The sequence below is a fragment of the Oryctolagus cuniculus genome, chromosome 2 (genome assembly GCF_051225735.1).
Source record: "Oryctolagus cuniculus isolate XC-2025 breed Fujian yellow rabbit chromosome 2, ASM5122573v1, whole genome shotgun sequence".
In the NCBI taxonomy this organism is placed as follows: Eukaryota; Metazoa; Chordata; class Mammalia; order Lagomorpha; family Leporidae; genus Oryctolagus; species Oryctolagus cuniculus.
In genome coordinates this window covers 111,047,356-111,066,627 of record NC_142868.1, presented here as the reverse complement: position 1 = coordinate 111,066,627, position 19,272 = coordinate 111,047,356, and the positions used below count along the sequence as shown (strand labels likewise).

The window sequence follows — 19,272 nt, the reverse complement described above, 5'->3', positions numbered from 1 at the left end:
TGCAAAACAAAGATCAATAGAGTCCATATATTGAGGTCTGTAATTCTTTATCCTAGGTAGTCTCAGAGAAGATACTTTGATTTTGGTAGAAATAAAAACCAAAACAAAAAATACTAAATAAAGGTACATATTCCATTATTGAAGATTATCAGCGAGAGAATTTAAAGCTACTCAGTCTCTTCCCGTCTCTTATGAGCTCCTCTGTTGGTTAGGTAGGATGAACTGGAGGAATAATACTTTTAGTTTAAGAGAAACACAAATTGAGACGCTAATTTTCTAGAAGAAATTGATACAGTGCAAAATAAACCCAATACATGTATGAGGATACTTCAAAAAGTCCATGGAAAAATGGAATAAGAGATACATTTATTTTGGGGCCAATAATTTTGGTATCCATGGGTTGTTTTCTTTTAATCTGCACTTTCCATGAACTTTTTTTTAAGAACCCTTGTATTTGACTGGTTTATGAAAGCAATCGCTCAGAGTGACATTTGACTGAAAAGATAGAGTATGAAAGTACTTTTTCTAGCTGTTGAAAGTTCTTCTCCTTTAGAGTACATAATAGAGGATGCATTCAGACTGGGTTGGGAATTCTTTAGACAAGAAAAACTTGATGTTTGCCTGCTAAATTTAAGTTCTATGAAACTGGAACAATTTGCTCCTGCATTTGGATCTGATTCTGTTTGAAGAACGGAGATGCTTTCGTAACTAGATAATGCTGCCACCTTTTGCTTTTGGGGACAGTTTCTTGATTACTGTTTATGATCATTTTTAAAAATGGTGATCATCACGACTGATTCATGGTTCAAGAATATTGTAGAAAATAACACTACTTCCTAGTAATATGTAGATCAAAATGCAAAGCAAGATAATAATTCAGAAATATAAATTATTATGTAATTGTGAGAACTAATTATCTTTTCTTAATGAAAACTTTTTTGAAAAAATTGATAATGAAATGAATTGTTTAGTTATCTCACAGCTGGTACTCTGAATATGGTGTGCATAAACACACAATTTAAATCAATTTTCCAGCCACTGCTTGAGGAACTTAAAGCAAAGTCAAGGTTTTTGACTCTGCTTGCTACAGAGTCATTGTTTGCTCTTCCAGTGATATGACTGACAGCCTAAGGATAACCAGAGATTCCTTCATTTTCATTTAACAAAATTCAGCTCACCCACTTGCAATTCTCTGCACAGGGAAGAAAGCTGACCTGGTGTGAGTCCAGAGCTTTCCTTTGTTAGTTTTCTTGTTGGGAAGAGGCTGTGAGTAGCAAATACTGATGTAGCTTTTCCCGCTCTTTTTGCTGCTCTCTTCCTTTTATGTCAATCAAACATTGCGCCTGCATTTTTCAGTGTCCCCAGAGGATGCAGCCAGATGGCCGTCTTTCCATGCGTGACCTCACAGTTAATCCCCAGCTACTTGAAGTAACTTGAATCACTGCAGCCAGGAGTATACCTCCGGCAGTAGAGGGAGGCTCTGAGTAAGTGAGGGAAAACCAGATTAAACCACATGAAACCCAAAAGGGCAGCTTTACTGGCTCCTGTTAGTAAATTCTTGACAAGGACAGGTATGGGTTTGGCCTTGGGGTGATGGTACCCAGAATTCCTTTGTACCCTGACCTATCTCTCTGTCATCATTGCCTTTTATTGTGTGCTGGCTTCCTTTTCATAGATTAGCCATCTCCAAAGCATGAAAACAGGGTCATCAACAAATTGGGCTTTCTATCTTTGCCACCTTGTTACTGGAGAGTAAGGCGAGATCTACCCTGCCAGGTCCTATTAGAAAATATTCCAAGGAAGGGCTGTGACTACCCAGGGGTTTGGAAACCAGTGATTGGCTCAGACAGTGTCATGTGTCCAGACCTGTGTTATGAAAAGTGGTGTCAGTTACCAGAACAAGGCATTGACATTAAACACACTTGTAGTACAACTATCATCCCAACCTGGGCTATGCATCTCAAGGACAGCTCAACCCTTTACAGTAAGTTTAGCAGAGGTTGGAGCTGGTGACACTTGAGTTTGAGCCTCAATAATAAAGAGAAGGGAATTCTGGTGGAAGAGCATGATGGAAAGCTCCAGTGTGAAATGCTGTGCTCCATCCAAGAAACTGAACCCCCGGGTGCTGAGAAAGATGAGCACCTGGTTTTGACCTGTTTTCTTCAGTAGGCAGTCAGGAACCTTTGGAATCTTGCAGGACATGAGTGACAGAAGTATAGTTCTCTTCTGTGCTGAATAATGACTAGGGTGCTTCCAAAACGTTTTTATATATATACACCATCATGCATAGAACTGAGAGTACTTTGTTGATACTTTGAAGTAAAAGAGAGAGACTCGCTGGCTGCCACTAGCAGTGAGAAATCATTGTAGGGAGGAACCTCAGGAAGTTCCTCTGGAGACTCAAGGTGGAAGGAGCCTAGGAAGAGAGTCAGGCAAGAAAAAAAAATATGTGGAGATACCTGCACACTCTCTCATGCAGGTAAGGGAAGATGGGAATCTGTGCCTGGAACCAAGTCACAAAAATTGGGACAATGGAAGAGAGACTAATTGGTAAGGTATTATTGAATCCATAGTAGTGCTCAAATCCCATGTCAGTCCTTCTGTTTACCCTCCAATAAACTTTTAAAGAAAATGACTCAGTTTCAACTCTTTCTTGTTCCTCCTTCCTCACTAGTCCTCTGCTTACCCTCCTTCTGCCTTTCCTCAAAATTTGATGTATTGGAAATCACCTACAAAGATCATTACATATTCAGAATCCCAGGCTTCAGCTATTGATTCTATTTCTCTACAGGTCTTGGATGGGGGCTAGGGATTTGCATTTCTTCAAGAAGTTCCAGGGATTATATGGTCCTCAGATCATAGTTCCCTGATGTGTGAGGGTATTTCCCAGTGTTCATGGGGAAATGGAATTAAACAATAGGCTCATTTCAGTGGTAAAACTTTAAAATCCATATGTAGTCTTTCCATAATATACATTTTCTATGAACTCTTTGAAGATCCTTCAAATTCATGGATTTCAATTGTGTGTGTGTGTGTGTTAAGCTTTTAATTTCATTTTCCAGGGTGCCGGCTCTGTAGTATAGTAGGCTAGGCCTCCACCTGCAGTGTTGGCATCCCATATGGGCTCTGGTTCAAGTCTCAGCTGCTCCTCTTCCAATCCAGCTCTCTGCCTTAACCTGGGAGGGCAGTGGAGGATGGTCCAAGTCCTTGGGCCCCTGCACCCATTTGCGAGACCCAGAGGAAGCTCCTGGCTCCTGACTTTGGACTGGCCCAGCTCTGGTCATTTGGCCATTTGGGGAGTGAACCAGTGGATGGAAGACCTTTCTCTCTGTCTTTCTTTCTCTCTGTCTGTAACTCTGCCTCTCAAATAAATTAATAAAATCTTTAAAAACTTTTTTTTTAATTTAATTTCATTTTTTTTCATGTCCTTGTAAAAGTGCCCTGGTATGTAATAGGAGCCATAATACCTCTCAGAATTCAGTAATTCATACTGATGTCCCCAGGGTTTGTTGAACCCTGGAAATATTCTGTGTATACAGCTGGTATAGGATTAGTGCCTGGTGACTGCTCACACCCAGGTCCCATTGTGCAGCCTACCTCAAACATATACCATAAGTTAATTTGATTCCATATTCAAGATATTGGTTATATCTCCCTGCCTCTCAGGCCACCTTTCTCAACACTCCCCCACTGCAACCAGTAGACTCCATAGGTCCTGTGATGCTTTGTGCTTCATTACCCTTTGGACAATGAGTTATAATCCTTCATCTATTCTCTTTTTCACAAAGCCATGGGTTTTTAGGTGCCAATAAGTAATCTATAGCTATGAGTTAAATTGAATTGAATGCTTTTATAAAGGAGAAATGTAAAAGATTCAGAGAGTCTATGAAATGGATAATGGTACATGAGTCATCAAGCATCTGTGATAGTGTGAATTTACTTTTGAAATTTTTGATATTTTAAGAAAGATTACTCAATTTTTATGCTTGGATCCTCCTTTGAAAAACAATTTTTGTTTGCATTTTCTCATATGTCAAACTCACTTTCTCTTGGTTGTCAGGTTTCCTGGAAAAGGCAACCCACTGTGTAGTAAATTCATGCCCTGGAATAATTCATTTACCTCACATGAATGAGTACTTTATTCTGTGAACATGCAGTGTACCCTGAGTCACCACAAGATCTGGCTTTAATCAATACAAAGAAGGCTCTTTAATTGGTCTTCTTCACTGCTGGTGTGAGTGGTGAAGTACACCTTCGTATCTGGCAGAATCTTGGGAACACACAGATATTATTTGGCTCTATTTTCCTGCAATTGAATCCATGCTTTTTAAGAGTATATGCAGATGTGTAGTAGGAACAAAAGCACTTTGCCATGGTCTATCAGCTTACCTCTGATTCTAAGTGGTTGAGATTATAGACACAGTCTCATAATGTGGGAATAGAAACTAGAGATTTAATCACCTTGTAAAAGAAATAGAAAAAAAATGAAATAACTGAGGCACAGCTTCTTTACCCTATGCATGTAAACACAGACATGGTCTATATTTTTTATCTTCACACAAGGAATCTGCCTCCACTGCTCAAATTCAAAACTGATGCCTGGTCCCTTTGTGTCTAAGTACCAGGACCATCTAGAAGAAGCACTGTGGATCATCAGGAAACTAGACTCAGTCAGCATTAATAGAACATGTACTTTGTACCACCCTGAGCATGCAACCCTGCTCAGCAGAGATAAGCACTAATCCACTCTCTCTCAAAGCACACATTCTGGTGAAAGGAAATGAAAATCTGTAGAAGACAGACACCACTGAATGCTATAATGAAGCCATACAGTAATATAGAAAAAAAGTATTTGTTGCAATTTTCTATTCAGAAATTAGTCAAATAACACATCATATGAATAGAAAGGTTGTTTACCTCTGAAAACTCTGTTGAGGTAGGATGAGCCACCCTGAATTTTGCTCTCTTCTATTTTGAATGATACAGGGAAGAGAAAAAAAAAATCAATTGCTGGTGAATGTAAAACCCACTAATTATAGAGCTTCAGCTTCTCAGTCTCTAAATTGGTGATGATTACCATACATTTATGTTAAAGGCAAGATAATAACAAAGCAGAATGCACTGGTGACTTCTATATTCTTTACCTCCATGTGGTCCTATGGCATGGACAGTAACACCTGTCAAAACATGAGCGTTTTTCAGGATGTTATACAGGCTGGACTGTGCACTGGATTTTGAAAATGAAATGATAAATGACTGCAATAAATCATTTCCAATCTCAGGTTTGTACCCTTCCCAAATCCACACTCCTCATGTCCTTCAGAATTCTCATTCTAAACTAAAAAGCGGTTCAACCAGTATTCCTGTTAAAATTCATTCATGTGGTCACTGATTCACAGTACGTGATGGCATGCCAGATCCCATGCTATGTATCAGTGATACATTTCTTTTTCCTTATGGAGCTTCCAGTTGTGTTTGGGAGAGAGACATTAATGAAATGATCCAAAATATAATTTCTCATTTTCCCTTCAGTGTGTAGAATCAGAGTGAAGCTCCTAAGCATTATGTCTAACAATGCCATTAGTGGGCTCTAACTTCTTTATCCTCATCTCTTAACATAATCATCTCCCTCTCCTCCAGTTAACAGAATCATTTGGAAATTCCCTAATAAGCCAACATGTCCATTTCTTTCATGCATTTGAACATGCTGATTTTTTTTTCATTTACTATTTGTTCTTAATATGCACAGGTTCATCCAACTGTGAATTAAAAATATTTACAAAGAAAAATTAGGTTGGTTCTGAACAGAATGTGTTTCCTTTTTCCTCTAAACAGTACAGAACAACTATTCTCATAGAATTTACATTGTGTTAGGTATTTTAAATAATCAAGAGATGATTTAAACTCTATGGAAGGGGACTAGCACTGTGGCACGGTGGGTCAAGCCACTGTCTACAATGCTGGCATCCCATATGGGTGCCAGTTTGAGTCCCAGCTGCTCTGCATCTGATCCAGCTCCCTGTTAATGTGCCTTGGAGATCAGCAGAAGATGGTCCAAGTCCTTGGGCCCCTGTACCCACGTGGGAGATCTGGAAGAAGTTCCTGGCTTCTGACTTCAGCTTGGCCCAGTCCTGGCTGTTGCAGCCATTTGGGGAGTGAACCAATGGATGAAAGATTTCTCTCTCTGTGTCTTTCCTCTCTCTATATATAACTCTGACTTTCAAATAAGTAAATAAATCTTTGTCTAAAAAAGCCTATGGAAGGAAGTGCATAGATTAGGTGTAAATATTACACTCTTTAAAGGGACTTGAGCATCCACAGATTTTGCTACCCAAGAAGATCCTGCAAGCTATTCTTGATGAGACCAAAGAATTAATTTCTCTTCTCTTTCTGGCGTGGTGAGCTCTCACTCATCCAGGAAGATTTTGTCCAGATGTCCCCTCTTTGAGGCAGAAGTAGCCTTTTCCTTCCCTGCATTTCCACAATTCCCTTCCCATTCCCCAGTGTAATAATGATCTCCTCATGACTATGTCATCCCTTAGACTGCAAACTTTTGAAGGTAGAAGTTATGTGTTAGGAGCCTTTATCTTCCTATATGCTCAGAAAGCCTCAACTGGAACTATACTGCTATTCAAAACTCATACTAACTAATATGGAGATTAGGACATAGAGTTGTGCATAGAAAGGGGAAAAAGATGATACAGTGACAGGAGTCAATGAAAGTAAACTCATATTAGAATATTAAGGGATGGTGTTTTAATTTTGAAGGAAGCTTTAGGGTTAAAAAATGTAGCTGGAATTTTCTAGAATGTAAAGAGTGGGTATTGTCTATTATTTTGGACATTGATGGACATTGATATTATAGAATGAGGATGAGAAGCTGTGAATTTCAGACTTGAAAACTTCGTGTTCTCTCATGTTCTCACATAAGAATAGATGGAGAAATCTTACCTCTCTACTGTGATGTGACATGATCTTATACCCAAGGAAACTCCTGGCTCATACTCCAAACCCAGTGAGGCTGAGGACAGTTAGGCACCAGCCTATGCCATTTGCCATGTCTGTAGCTTCCTTGTGAGTCTTTTAGAAAAACAATATGGACTCAAGTTTAGTATGGTATGGAGGACTATTAACTCTAGAAGATGACCCACTGGAGGGGGCAGAGGTTTTGTTCTTTCTATCCCTGGGGGGACTGTTTTACCTGTATCTTTCAAGGGAGGGAGACTGGCTGATTTTCAGTTTTGTGTACATATTTTTTAAAGATTTATTTATTTATTTGAAAGTCAGAGTTACACAGAGAGAGAAGAGGCAGAGAGAGAGAGAGAGAGAGAGAGAGAGAGAGGTCTTCCATCCGATGGTTCACTCCCCAATTGACTGCAATGGCTGGAGCTGTGCTGATCCAAAACCAGGAGCCAGGAGCTTCTTCTGGGTCTCCCACGTGGGTGCAGGGGCCCAAGGACTTGGGTCATCTTCTACTGCTTTCCCAGGCCACAGCAGAGAACAGGATCGGAAGAGGAGCAGCCAGGACTAGAACCGGCACCCATATGGGATGCCAGCCCTTCAGGCCTGTGCCACAGTGCCGGCCCCAGTTTTGTGTACTTATGATGTTCTGAAGGTGAGGGGAATAGACTTCAGGCTAGAATTTAATACGACAACAAAAAATCCTTATTGATGCAAACCCTTGCAGGCTTTCGCTTGAGTAGCCACACGCATCAAGTGGTGCATGACAGACCAGAATGGGAACAACTGGAGCATGCCTGCAGTGCCTGCTGTGCATGCACGCACCACCTGAACGTCCAGCACCTGCCCCAGGTGCTCTTCCCTGCTAAATGGCTCAGTGATGCTGATAGGAAACTGCATTAAGTTACAGAACGATGTCTGGCAGACATGAGCATCGCTCCTGGTATCAGGTTAAAGATAGAAAACAAAGAGAAATGATCCTGAGGATATTCATGTAAAATTAATTCATTTCTCATTTCCTGCACCCAAGCTACCTGTTTAACCATTTCTGAATTGCAGTGTTTGTTAAATTGCTCATGTATTGAAGAGTACTTTTTGCCTGTGTGGTTTACCTTTTAAAAGTGTTTATTGATTTGTTTGGAAGGAGGAAAGAGAGAAGAGAGAGAGAGAGAGAGAGGTGTAGGAAGGAAAGGGAAGGGAAGAGGAGGGGAGGGAAGGAAGTATCTCCTAGCCACTGATTCAATACCCAAATTTCTACAACAGCCAGTGCTGGGTCAAACTGAAGTCAGCTGGGATCTGAGTCTAGGTCTCCCACATGGGTGGCAAGGACCCAAACTACCTGAGCCATTACCTCCTGCTTCCTTAGGTATACGTTAGCAGGATGCTGGCATCTGAAGTGGAGCTGGGACTTGACCCAAGGCACTCTCATGTGGACACTACAAGCAGCGTCTTAACTGCTAGGCCAAACACCTGCTCTCTGTATGGTTTATGTTTCTGTGTAATGAACAATGGAAACATGATTTTAGAGGGAAGTGTTTCCCATAGTTAAGAAAACACTGTTCTCTAGCCTAGTAAAAAATTTTTATGTGACAAAAGAAATTCAAACTTAAGCCAAAGAGATGGGAATGGCATCATCGTGGGCAACCAAGGAGATGTTAATCCATAATTGATATATTTTTTTAAAATAAAAGTGATTAGAAAATGCTGAGTAGTAGATACTTCAGTGTTCATTGTTCATGTTTGTCTACAAATGTTTCATAACAAAACTATTGAATCTTCTTTTGCATAGAAATGGGGTAATGTGGTTGTTTGAAATTATTTTTGTTACAAATTTTCCACTTGACAACACTTGGGAAGGCACCTTCATTTGTGTTACTGTGTGTGTGTGTGTGTGTGTGTGTTTTCTTCATAGAACATGTTAATATTCAGATTGTGGGGCCAGTGCTGTGGCGCAGCGGGTTGATGCCCTGGCCTGAAGTGCTGGCATCCCATATGGGTGCTGGTTCGAGACCCGGCTGCTCCACTTCCCATACAGCTCTCTTCTGTGGCCTTGGAAAGCAGTAGAAGATGGCCCAAGTCCTTGGACCCCTGCACCTGCATGGGAGTCCTGGAGGAAGCTCCTGGCTCCTGGTTTTGGGTTGGTGCAGTTCTGGCCATTGCGGCCAATTGGGGGAGTAAACCAGTGAATGGAAGACCTCTCTCTCCCTCTCCCTCTCCCTCTCCCTCTCCCTCTCTCTCTCTCTTGCTTTCTCTCTGCCTCTCCTCTCTCTCTGTAACTCTTTCAAATAAATAAATAAATCTTAAAAAAAATTCAGATTCGTCATCAGCTGAATCTAGCTTTGGCCCTTATTATTTTGTAGGAACATTTTCCTTTTTATAAGTCTGCTTTAAAGAAAAAGTTAGCCCAAATATCAGTGGTGAAGACTTTCAGAAAGGCAGTGAACCAGTGTCCTCTAAGGATATCTATGTCCTATTGCTTGGAAACTCCTAATATGTTGCCTTACAGTGAAAAGGGATCTTCTGGATGGTTTACTCGAGGCTTTTGAGGTCACATTGATACATCCAAGTGGGTTTGATGCCATCACAAAGATTCTTACACCAGGGGCAAGTGGGAGGGTTGTTGTCAGGGGAACTGTGGGTAGGGAATTAGGGTGAGTGATGCAGCCATGGGCCAAGGGGTATCACAGCCTCTAGAGACAAGCAAAGGCAAGGATTGGATTCTCCACTGCAGCCTCCAGATGTAACACAGCCCTCTCAACACCTTGATTTTAGTCCAGTGAAAACAATTTTGGATTTTTGACCTGTGGATGTATAAAATGATAGATGAATATCATTTGAAGCCCCTTCATTTCCGGTCATTATCTGGCAACTGTAGGAAATGAACACAGACAAGCTTGTGCTTGAGAATGGATGAGGAAGGGCTGGACAGAGTGAGATCAGAGATCACTGAGCTCCTGGGGAGTTTAGGAAGAACCATGGTTAAACCTCACTGGTGTTGCTTTGAAGGGCTGCCTGGGTTAACACCCTGGCACCACCATTTATTGGCAGTGAAATCTTGAGTAACTGAACCTCTGTCTTCCTTTGTTCTCCCTTCCATAAAAGTAGGAATGATAATACTGCTTGTCTCATAAACTTGTGATGAAGACTGACATAATTCACACAAAGTGTTTGCATAGTACCAGGCACAAAGTAATGGTGCCATAAACATTGATTGTTATTATAGAAGCCCTCAGCTATTCAAAGGCTTCTCCGTGTGTTTGCAACTGCTGAGTTTTCTTATTACAGTTAATAAGGCCATTCTTTCTTTGGGGAAACCACAAGTATGCATTCCTTACTCAGATAAATCCAAAAGAAATACCTGCTCATTCTGAACACAGTGATATAGTAACAAATTTCATGGTCCTTACTCAATAGAATCTTTATTTTGTTTTCATATGGGGCACAAAAATAAATATATAAATTCTCTGTGTGAAGAACAAGCATGTAGCTTGCAATGACAGATGCTCATGTTCCTGTTTCAGTCTTAACTCAGAGGACCCTTAGGTCTGCATTCCTCTTCCTATCCCCATGTGCACTGTAGGGAGGCTCCCCTAAGACAGCAGAAGTCTTCTCAAGATAAGGAAGACTCCATGGTGGGGGCGAGCAGGGAAGTGCACACAGGGTCATTGTAGCTCCAGGTGTATGAGAAAGTGAGCAACTTCACAGATCAGGACTGAAGTTGATTTATAGCATGGTTATCACTCAGTAGAAGGTGAGGCAAATCACTGTATTTCCATCCTTCCAGTTTAATTCTACAGTCCCTTCTGATAAAGATGTGCTCTGGGTGTGCTATAGTCCAGGCACTTTATATATTTCTTGGGAAAGGACCTAGCATGAGTGGTCACCCTCTACATTTCCTTCTGTGGGTGGCAAATGAGTTGACTGGGGGTGGCATTCTGGTCGGAGTGAAGCCCTCTGTGTGGTGCAGTAAGAAGGCAGTAAAAACCAAAGGCATATTTGGAAATCGTGACAGCCAAGGCATAAGATGTGTGTTGGGGTGGAGAGAAGCCGGATGTGGAGCTGGAATTCTCCATGGAAGCAAGCGTGTAAAGAGCTTCCCATGTCCTACTTATTACTGTGGCCTCCATCCTGAGCCTTCTTTTCCCAGCATGTGCAAAGTTGTCATATTAAAATAGGTAAGATGACCACTGGAAGAAAGGACTCTGTGCTCCCAAAGTTTTGGAAATATGCAAAAAGCAAGCACAAGAGTTTCTTTCCCTCAGGAGTTCTCAGAGCCCATTATTATTATGGTTTGTATTTCCAGAAGTGGTCATAAAAGATAAATAGAAAAGAGACCAAGAACTAAGGCATTAAGGTAAAGAGGAGTGAGTGAGTACAAGGGGTAATCAGGATGAAAAACTGAGAACAGTTGGTTGCTAACCATGTGGGACGGGGAGCACTGAAGGGCTATGACAGCAGAGGGAATCCCAGCGTGGTCCCAATGTCAGGTTTAGATTTTATTGCAATAAATTAGAAATTTTAAATATTAATGAAGACTTATTTATTTGAAAAGGAAAGCCAGAGAGAGAGAGAGAGAGAGAGAGAGAAAGAGAGAGATCTTTTAACCCCTGATTCACTCCCTGAAATGGCCACAAAAGCTGGGAGCCTAGAACTCCATTCAGGTCTCCCAAGTGGGTGACAGGGGCCCAAGTACTTGTGCCATAATCCACTGCCTTCCCAGGTGCATTAACAGGGAGCTGGATGGGAAACAGAGCTGCTGGGACTCGAACTGCTGGGATCCTCCTATAGGGGATTTGAGGGTCACAGAGAGAACTTAACGGGCAGTGCCACAACGTTGGCCCCAGGAATTTTAGATAATGGAGGAGTAAAGTATTCATAGGATTAGGAATCAGTTTATAGGAAGATGATGGGTGTCAAATTTACTTTGTAATACTGGATGGAAAGCTGATGCTGCTGATGCTCAGAGACCTGTGAGAGGGTGCAGCCAGGTGTGGAGAGAGGAGACTTGAAAGTTGGGCAGAGTGGGTAGTTCAAGCCATCCTTGAGTATTAACAAGGACCTCTAGAGATGCTAGGTCTTCCTTTCCATGCCAATCACATTCACTTATAAAAAATCAATTCAGAGGGCCAGTTTTGTGGCATACCTGTCAAAGCTGCTCCCTAGGACACCAGCATTACATACGGACTCTGATGTATGCTCCAGTTGCTCTCCTTCCAATCCAGCTCCGTGCTAATGGCCTGGAGAAAGCAACAGAAGATGGTCCAAGTGTTTGGGCCCCTGATACCCATGTAGGCAAACCAGATGAAGCCCCTGGTTTCATCTGGCTCAGCTCTGGCCATTGTGTTCATTGGGGGAGTAGGCCACCAGATGGAGGATTGCTCTCTCTCTCTCTGTCTCTCCCTTTCTCTCTGTAACTCTTTCAAATAAATCTTTTTTTTTAAAAAATTGATAACATAATCACAGACAGATGAATAGAGCCATAACTTAGCCCCTTTAGGGTTGACTGGTACTCTGATAAGGCTCATTGTCATGTTTAAATAAAAACCATATCTTCTCTTTCAGAATCACTGCTTGTGCCATGACTATGAACAAGTACGTGGAAGAGAACGTGTCTCAGAAATCCTACACGACCATCAAGTATTTCATGAAGATGTTGAGCAGCGTCAGTGAGACCCTCATCTTCATCTTCATGGGCGTGTCCACCGTTGGGAAGAACCACGAGTGGAACTGGGCCTTTGTCTGCTTCACGCTGGCCTTTTGTCTGATCTGGCGGGCGCTGGGTAATGAGCACTTGTTTGCTCAAGGGAGGGCTAGTGACACAGCAGAATGGAGCTTTCTTCCCGCCCTTCCCTTTCTACCAGGGCTGCCTTTCATCTTTGTTCTTCATCATCTAGTCCTTCCCTCCTTTCTTTCTACTTCCTTCCTCCTCCTTCCTTCCCTCTTCTCTTTCCTTCCCCCCTTCCTCCTCTTTCTTCCTCTGCTGCTTCGTCTTCCTCCTCCTCTCTGTCTCCTCCTCCTCCCTTTCTCCTCTTTCCCCAGCTCCTTCTTCATCTCCTTTCCTCCTCCTCCTCTTCTCCTCCCTTCTAGATAGAACCTTTCTTCCCAGAGTATCTTCAGGCCTATATTAGAAGACCAATTACCCTCACTTGGCTTCTCTGACCCCACATATCCATGTATTATCCTGATCAACTGTAGCAAAGGCTCAGGAGCCCCACAGTACTAGCACAATAGAGAAAATAGAATGACGTTGGGGCCAATTCTGAAATACTTTGCCCTGTCCCAGAAGCACAGAAAACAAGTCTCCACATTTTCATGTTCTGGAGTCACATAGAACATACTTTCCTTTGGGTCTGTCTTTGTTTGCAGGTGTCTTTGTCCTGACTCAGGTCATTAATTGGTTCCGGACCATTCCCCTGACCTTCAAAGATCAATTCATCATTGCCTATGGAGGCCTCCGAGGTGCCATCTGTTTTGCCCTGGTCTTTCTCCTTCCTGCTGCTGTGTTTCCTCGGAAAAAGCTGTTCATTACGGCTGCCATCGTCGTCATATTCTTTACTGTCTTCATCCTGGTGAGTAGAGTTCTTTCTGGCAGAACTCTCTCTCCTTCTACCAGGAGGAAATGAGAGCTTTCAGACTGTTGTCATGAATTCCGCTGACAGGATGCAAAGTTACAAAGGTGTGTGCAAGCGTTGGTCATTAAGCTATTAGGGAAAATGATATTTCCTGTCCGGGTTCATGTCCCGCCAATTTGGTCACTTGGCCTATACAGAGGAGTTGTTATTTAAGGAAACTCAGCTAAGTGATCTAAGCTTACTACTGGAAACTTACGAACTGCACTTGCTAAGCCTTGTCATCTGTCCTGCTCTCTGACCTAGTAAAGTTCTTCTTAAATGCCAGTTGTGTGTGATGACTTCCAACTGCAAATTGACATCAGCAGATTGTTCAACAGTGCCTCCCTGAAACAGAGCAATGATCAAAGTACAAATTCAATATTGGGAAGACAGTGTGGTGAAACTGGGCCCACATCTTGATTCTGCATGTTAGTAATCTCTTTAAGTTAGTATGCAAGGTCTTAGGAGATTATATTTTGTACATATTCATTTATTAAAAATATACTGGACTCCTGCTGTGTGCCAGGAGCAAAACATAAGGAGTTTCCTGTCCCTGCAGAGTTTGCATCATCAGGGGTGGTGGAGGGGACAGATAGTTGACAAGAAAAATAAAAAGAAAGCAAATGTTAGCGTATGCTTGAAGGAAGCTGGAAAATGAAACATAATAAAGTAAAAGCAGGGGATAATAATAGTAAGGGTGAATTAACAGAGGTGATACATTTCTAAATATACTTGTCATGGAAGGTGGCAGTAAGAAAAATGACATTTGACTGAAGGCATGCAGGGGGTGGAGGAATTAGTGAAACCAAAGAACATTCCAGGCACATGGACTGAAGGGTAAAGCTCTGAGAGCAGTGTTTTCCCAGCCAGTGTGCGGTGTGGGGTGGAGTAGCAGGAGAATGAGGTGGGGGATTCTGGAGTCTGGATCGTACATGGCCCTCCAGGCCAGGGTAAGGAGTTTGGCTCTTTTCTGAGTCAGTGGAAGCCATTGGCAGATTTTGTGTTCTAATTTACTCTGTAAAAGGATTCCTCTGGAGGCTGGCATTGTAGCACAGTGGGTTCAGCCACCACCTGTGACACCTGCATCCCATATCAGAGTGCCAGTTTGCATACAGGCCACTCTGCTTCTGATCCAGCTCCCTGAAAATGCACCTGGGGAAGCAGTGGATGGTGTACTTTGGCCCATGTCATCCATGTGGGAGCCCCAGATGGAGTTCCAGGCTCTGGCTTAGGTCTGGCCCAATCCCAGCCCCAGCTGTTATGGCTATTTGGGGAGTAAACTAGCAGATGGAAGATCTCTGTCTCTCCCTCCCTCTGGAAACAAAAGGAAAGGATCCCTGTGGCCCCTGTGTAGAGAATATACTGTTCAGAGGAGAAGGTAGAAGTGCAAATCTGGTGTGGAGGCCAAGGCAGTCCTGAGGCCGAGGGTGGTGGCAGGTGAGTTGGTGAGTTGGTTGGGATCCTACAGTACATTCTCAATGTGGAAGCCACAGGACTCCCTGATGGATTAGACAATGTGTGGGGGAAAGAGTAGCGACAAACAACCCCAGAGGCTTTGGCCTGACTAGTGAGAGTGATGAACTTGACCTCCAGTGACAAGGGGCAGTCTGTGCATCAGGGAGGTTGAAGCAGGGTAACTGGTAGTTCAGTGATGGGTGTGCTGGGTCAAGTGCGTCTGCAAGACCTACAAGGGGAGCTGTTGAGTGGGCCGATGTTAAGAGTTTGGAGGTCAAGAAAGAGGTCATCAGTAGCAGATAGCTGATACTTGGAGGCTTGAAACTGAATGTGATTATCACGGAAATGAGAACTTCCAAAATAAACACCTTACTTAGGAACTCTTACAGTTCTCACAACAATCCCATGGCACATGAATAGGAAGAGTTCCCATTTATGACCTGTATTTTGGAGACAAGGAAAGCAAGGCGCTGAAACTGAGATTAGGTAATTTTACCACATTTTTACAGCTAGTGACAGACAGAGAAGGCAGTCAAAAACGATTCATTCTTAACCTAAATGAGTGCCCAGTGGAGAGCCTGCTGTGTAACGTGTCTTGGTTCCCTTCCTACCTTCCTTCCAGTAGGTTCTGCAAAAGACAGTTCAGCATTGGGGACAGTAGGGTCATCTGGAATCCTGGAGAGCAATACCTTGGGAGATCCCTTCCTGAGTTAAGAAGATGGACGCTTTCCATTCTTGTGTTTACTGTCAATGCCTTTACAGTGCCTGTCCTCTTCAGTGACCGTGATAGCACAGTGTGTTGGACTCTGAGACATGGGCTTTCCTATTTGCATCACCTCGTTTTAATTCTCAAAACAAACCTTTGAAATAGAAACCAGTATTGTCCTCAGTTAAACAAACTGAGACTTTAAGAAACAGATTAATCCAATGGCACACATTTGTGAATGTGGCTGAAGCTGAAATTGAGCCCAGGCTGGTTGCATAAACGGAGGTCTTCACTATCTGGCAGCAATACCTTTGCTTAAAGAAAATATTATTTATTATGACCAGTAATACAGTCACATGTTGTTGGATGATGGGGAAAAACTCTGAGAAATGCATCCTTGGGTGATTTTGTCATTGTTCAAACTTCACAGAGCATACACAAACCTAGATGGTTTAACCTGCTACACACTGGGCTATATAACATAGCTTAGTTTTAACATTTTAACTTTTTAGTTTTTAAACTTTAGGCCATAACAGAGAGCTGGGTCAGAAGTGGAGCAGCTGGAACTTGAACTGTGCCCTTATGGGATACTGGCACTGCAGACAGAAGTGTAACCTACTAGGCCACAGCATAGGCCCCAAATATGCCTTTTTCTGGACACCTCCTGAAGGACCTGCCTGAGTCTGTTTTATAGTCATTTTTATTTAAATATTTATTTATTTATTTGAAAGAGTTAGAGAGAGAGAAAGAGAGAGGGAGAGAGAGAAAAGAAGAGACAGAGAGGGCAAGGGGAGATCTTCCATTCACTGTTTCACTCCTCAACTGGCTGCAATAGCCAGGGCTGGGCTAGACTGAAGCCAGGATCCTGGAGCTTCTTCTGAATCACCTACATGGATTCAGAGGCCCAAGGACTTGGGTCATCTTCTGCTGTTTTCTCAGATGCACTAGCAGGGAGCTGGATCAGAAGTGGAGCAGCCAGGTCTTGGGATAGCACCCATAGGGGATGCCGATGTTGCAGGTGGCAGCTTAACTTGCTATGCCACAACATGGCCCAGACAGTCCATTTTTCTTTAATAAATAGGAGGAGTACACTCTAAAATAATAATAATAAAAGTATAGTATTGCATCATATATGCATAAACCACTAACATAATAATAATAAAAGTATAGTATTGCATCATATATGCATAAACCACTAACAGTGCATTTTAAAATAGCAATAAAAGTATAATGTATGCATAAACTGGTAATAGTCCTTCATGAACATTATCAAATATTATTGCTGCACATTATTGTGCTGTACTTTTGTATGACTGGCAGTGAAGTAGCTTTGTTTATAACAGCATAACCACAAACACAAGAGTAATGCATTGACCTATGGCCTTATAATGACCATGATGTTATAATCGTATGGGACCACTATTGTATAGACAATCCGTCATTCACTGAAATGTCCTTGTGAGACACATGAATGCAATTTCAGTTATAGCTGTTCATATATTAGACATATGCACACGAACATGGAGAATTCTCTCATCCATTGGTTTACTCCCCAAATGCCCACAAGCAGCTGAGGCTGGGCCAGGCCTGGAAGTCAATGGGAGTCCTTGCAGTGGGTGACAACCACTTGCAGTGGGTGACAATCACCTGCTGCTTTGTGTTAGCATTATGCAGGACAATGGAATCTGGAGCAGAGCTAGGGTTCCAACCCAGGCATTATGATGTGGGATGTGGGTGTCCCAAGTGGTGTCTCAACCACTAGACCTAATGCACACCCAGTTATACTAACTTTTATTCAAATAGCCCATGTTAGTTCAAATCCCCTCCTTAAATTCCGGAGATAGCCTGGAGCCTTCTGTGTGTAGAGGGGAAGCAGATTTGTCTTCGTCTTGTCTCCGTCATTTAACATCAGGATTTACCCAGTCCTTGTAATAAATCATCCTTTTTGCTACTCTTACATCTTGCTTGAGACTAAAGTGAATTCATTTAGCGTTGGATATTTTAGTCTTTCCCAGCTTGGAGGAGAAGACCAGCAAGATATGAGGCAGCGATGCATCCTCTCTGCCCAGTCTGACTGCTCTTGTCTTTGCCACTGTCAGTGAGTCCTGTCATGGTTGTTCAGTGCTTCCAGACTCCACGCTCTCAGAATGACACCTGTGGAGGGTGAGCACCAAAGGCAAAACCAGAACCATCTCAGTCTAATGGGACTGGGAGCCAAACCATGTGCAGACGATGCTATTAGCCGTTATTGTCTGTACAAGTGCTTCTCAATTATCTGCAGTGCAAAGCCAGGCCCTGACCCTAAACATCAGGGACGTATGCATTTGTAAATTCCAATGAAAGTGACTTCAGAGAGCAATGTAACTCAAGAAAAGACATGCAAAATGCAAGCTCAACATTTTTATTAGGTTCCTCAGACTTAAAATTCCATTTTCATAATAAAAAATTGCAGAAATACATGATATTTCATAGAATATGTATGTAGGTGATTCATGCGTAGTATTTTTTTTAAAGATTTATTTATTTATTTGAAAGTCAGAGTTACACAGAGGGAGATGGAGAGAGAGAGAGAGAGGTCCTCCATGGGCTGGTTCACTCCCCAGTTGGACACAACAGCCAGAGCTGTACCGATCTAAAGCCAGGAACCAGGAGCTTCTTCCGGGTCTCCCCTGTGGGTGCAGGGGCCCAAGGACTTGGGCCATCTTCTACTGCTTTCCCAGGCCATAGCAGAGAGCTAGATTGGAAGTGGAGCAGCCAGGTCTTGAACCGGCGCCTATATGGAATGCCGGCACTGCAGGCAGCAGCTTTACCCGACACTTCACAGTGCTGGCCCCTCTTAGTATTATTTATTTATTTTTTGACAGAGTGGACAGTGAGAGAGAGAGACAGAGAGAAAGGTCTTCCTTTTGCCACTGGTTCACCCTCCAATGGCCGCCACGGCCGGTGCACTGCGGCCAGCACACCGTGCTGATCCGAAGCCAGGAGCCAGGTGCTTCTCCTGGTCTCCCATGGGGTGCAGGGCCCAAGCACTTGGGCCATCCTCCACTGCACTCCCGGGCCACAGCAGAGAGCTGGCCTGGAAGGGGGGCAACCGGGACAGAATCCGGCGCCCCGACCGGGACTAGAACCCGGTGTGCTGGTGCCGCAAGGCGGAGGATTAGCCTGTTGAGCCATGGCGCCGGCCAGTATTATTTTTATACTTAAAACTTTTTGGTTCTTTGTAATTGAGATGCAACCAAAAGACATCAGTGAAATATTGTCCATATTAATGTCTACAAGCCCACTTTGAGTGAATGCCATGTATATCAGAATTTAACATTTTAATGTAACATATTAACTGGCTTTTTCCCTTGTTAGTGGTGCTTCCATATTTATCTCATTGCCAACTAGTAATTAGCAGTTTTCAGAACAGTACTGCTCACTAGAGCAACTTCAATGAACAGATCATACTTTGAGTAGCACTGGTCAAGACTTTATGACCCATGAACACATAACAATCCAAGAGAAAATGCTTAAGTCCTACACCCAAGGGAAAAAGTA

At 42.8% G+C, this 19,272-nt stretch overlaps 1 protein-coding gene across 3 annotated transcripts in view; it reads left to right on the top strand.

The window, feature by feature from the left end:
* The window catches only part of SLC9A2 (solute carrier family 9 member A2), a 106,238-nt gene that overhangs the window by 50,133 nt on the left and 36,833 nt on the right, over positions 1–19,272 (top strand). For all 3 annotated transcript variants that reach the window (XM_089327448.1, XM_089327449.1, XM_008253183.5), the window contains exons 4-5: positions 12,523–12,740; positions 13,327–13,529. In XM_089327448.1, the coding sequence (XP_089183574.1) occupies positions 12,523–12,740; positions 13,327–13,529 (421 nt within the window). The remainder of the gene's footprint in view (positions 1–12,522; positions 12,741–13,326; positions 13,530–19,272) is intronic.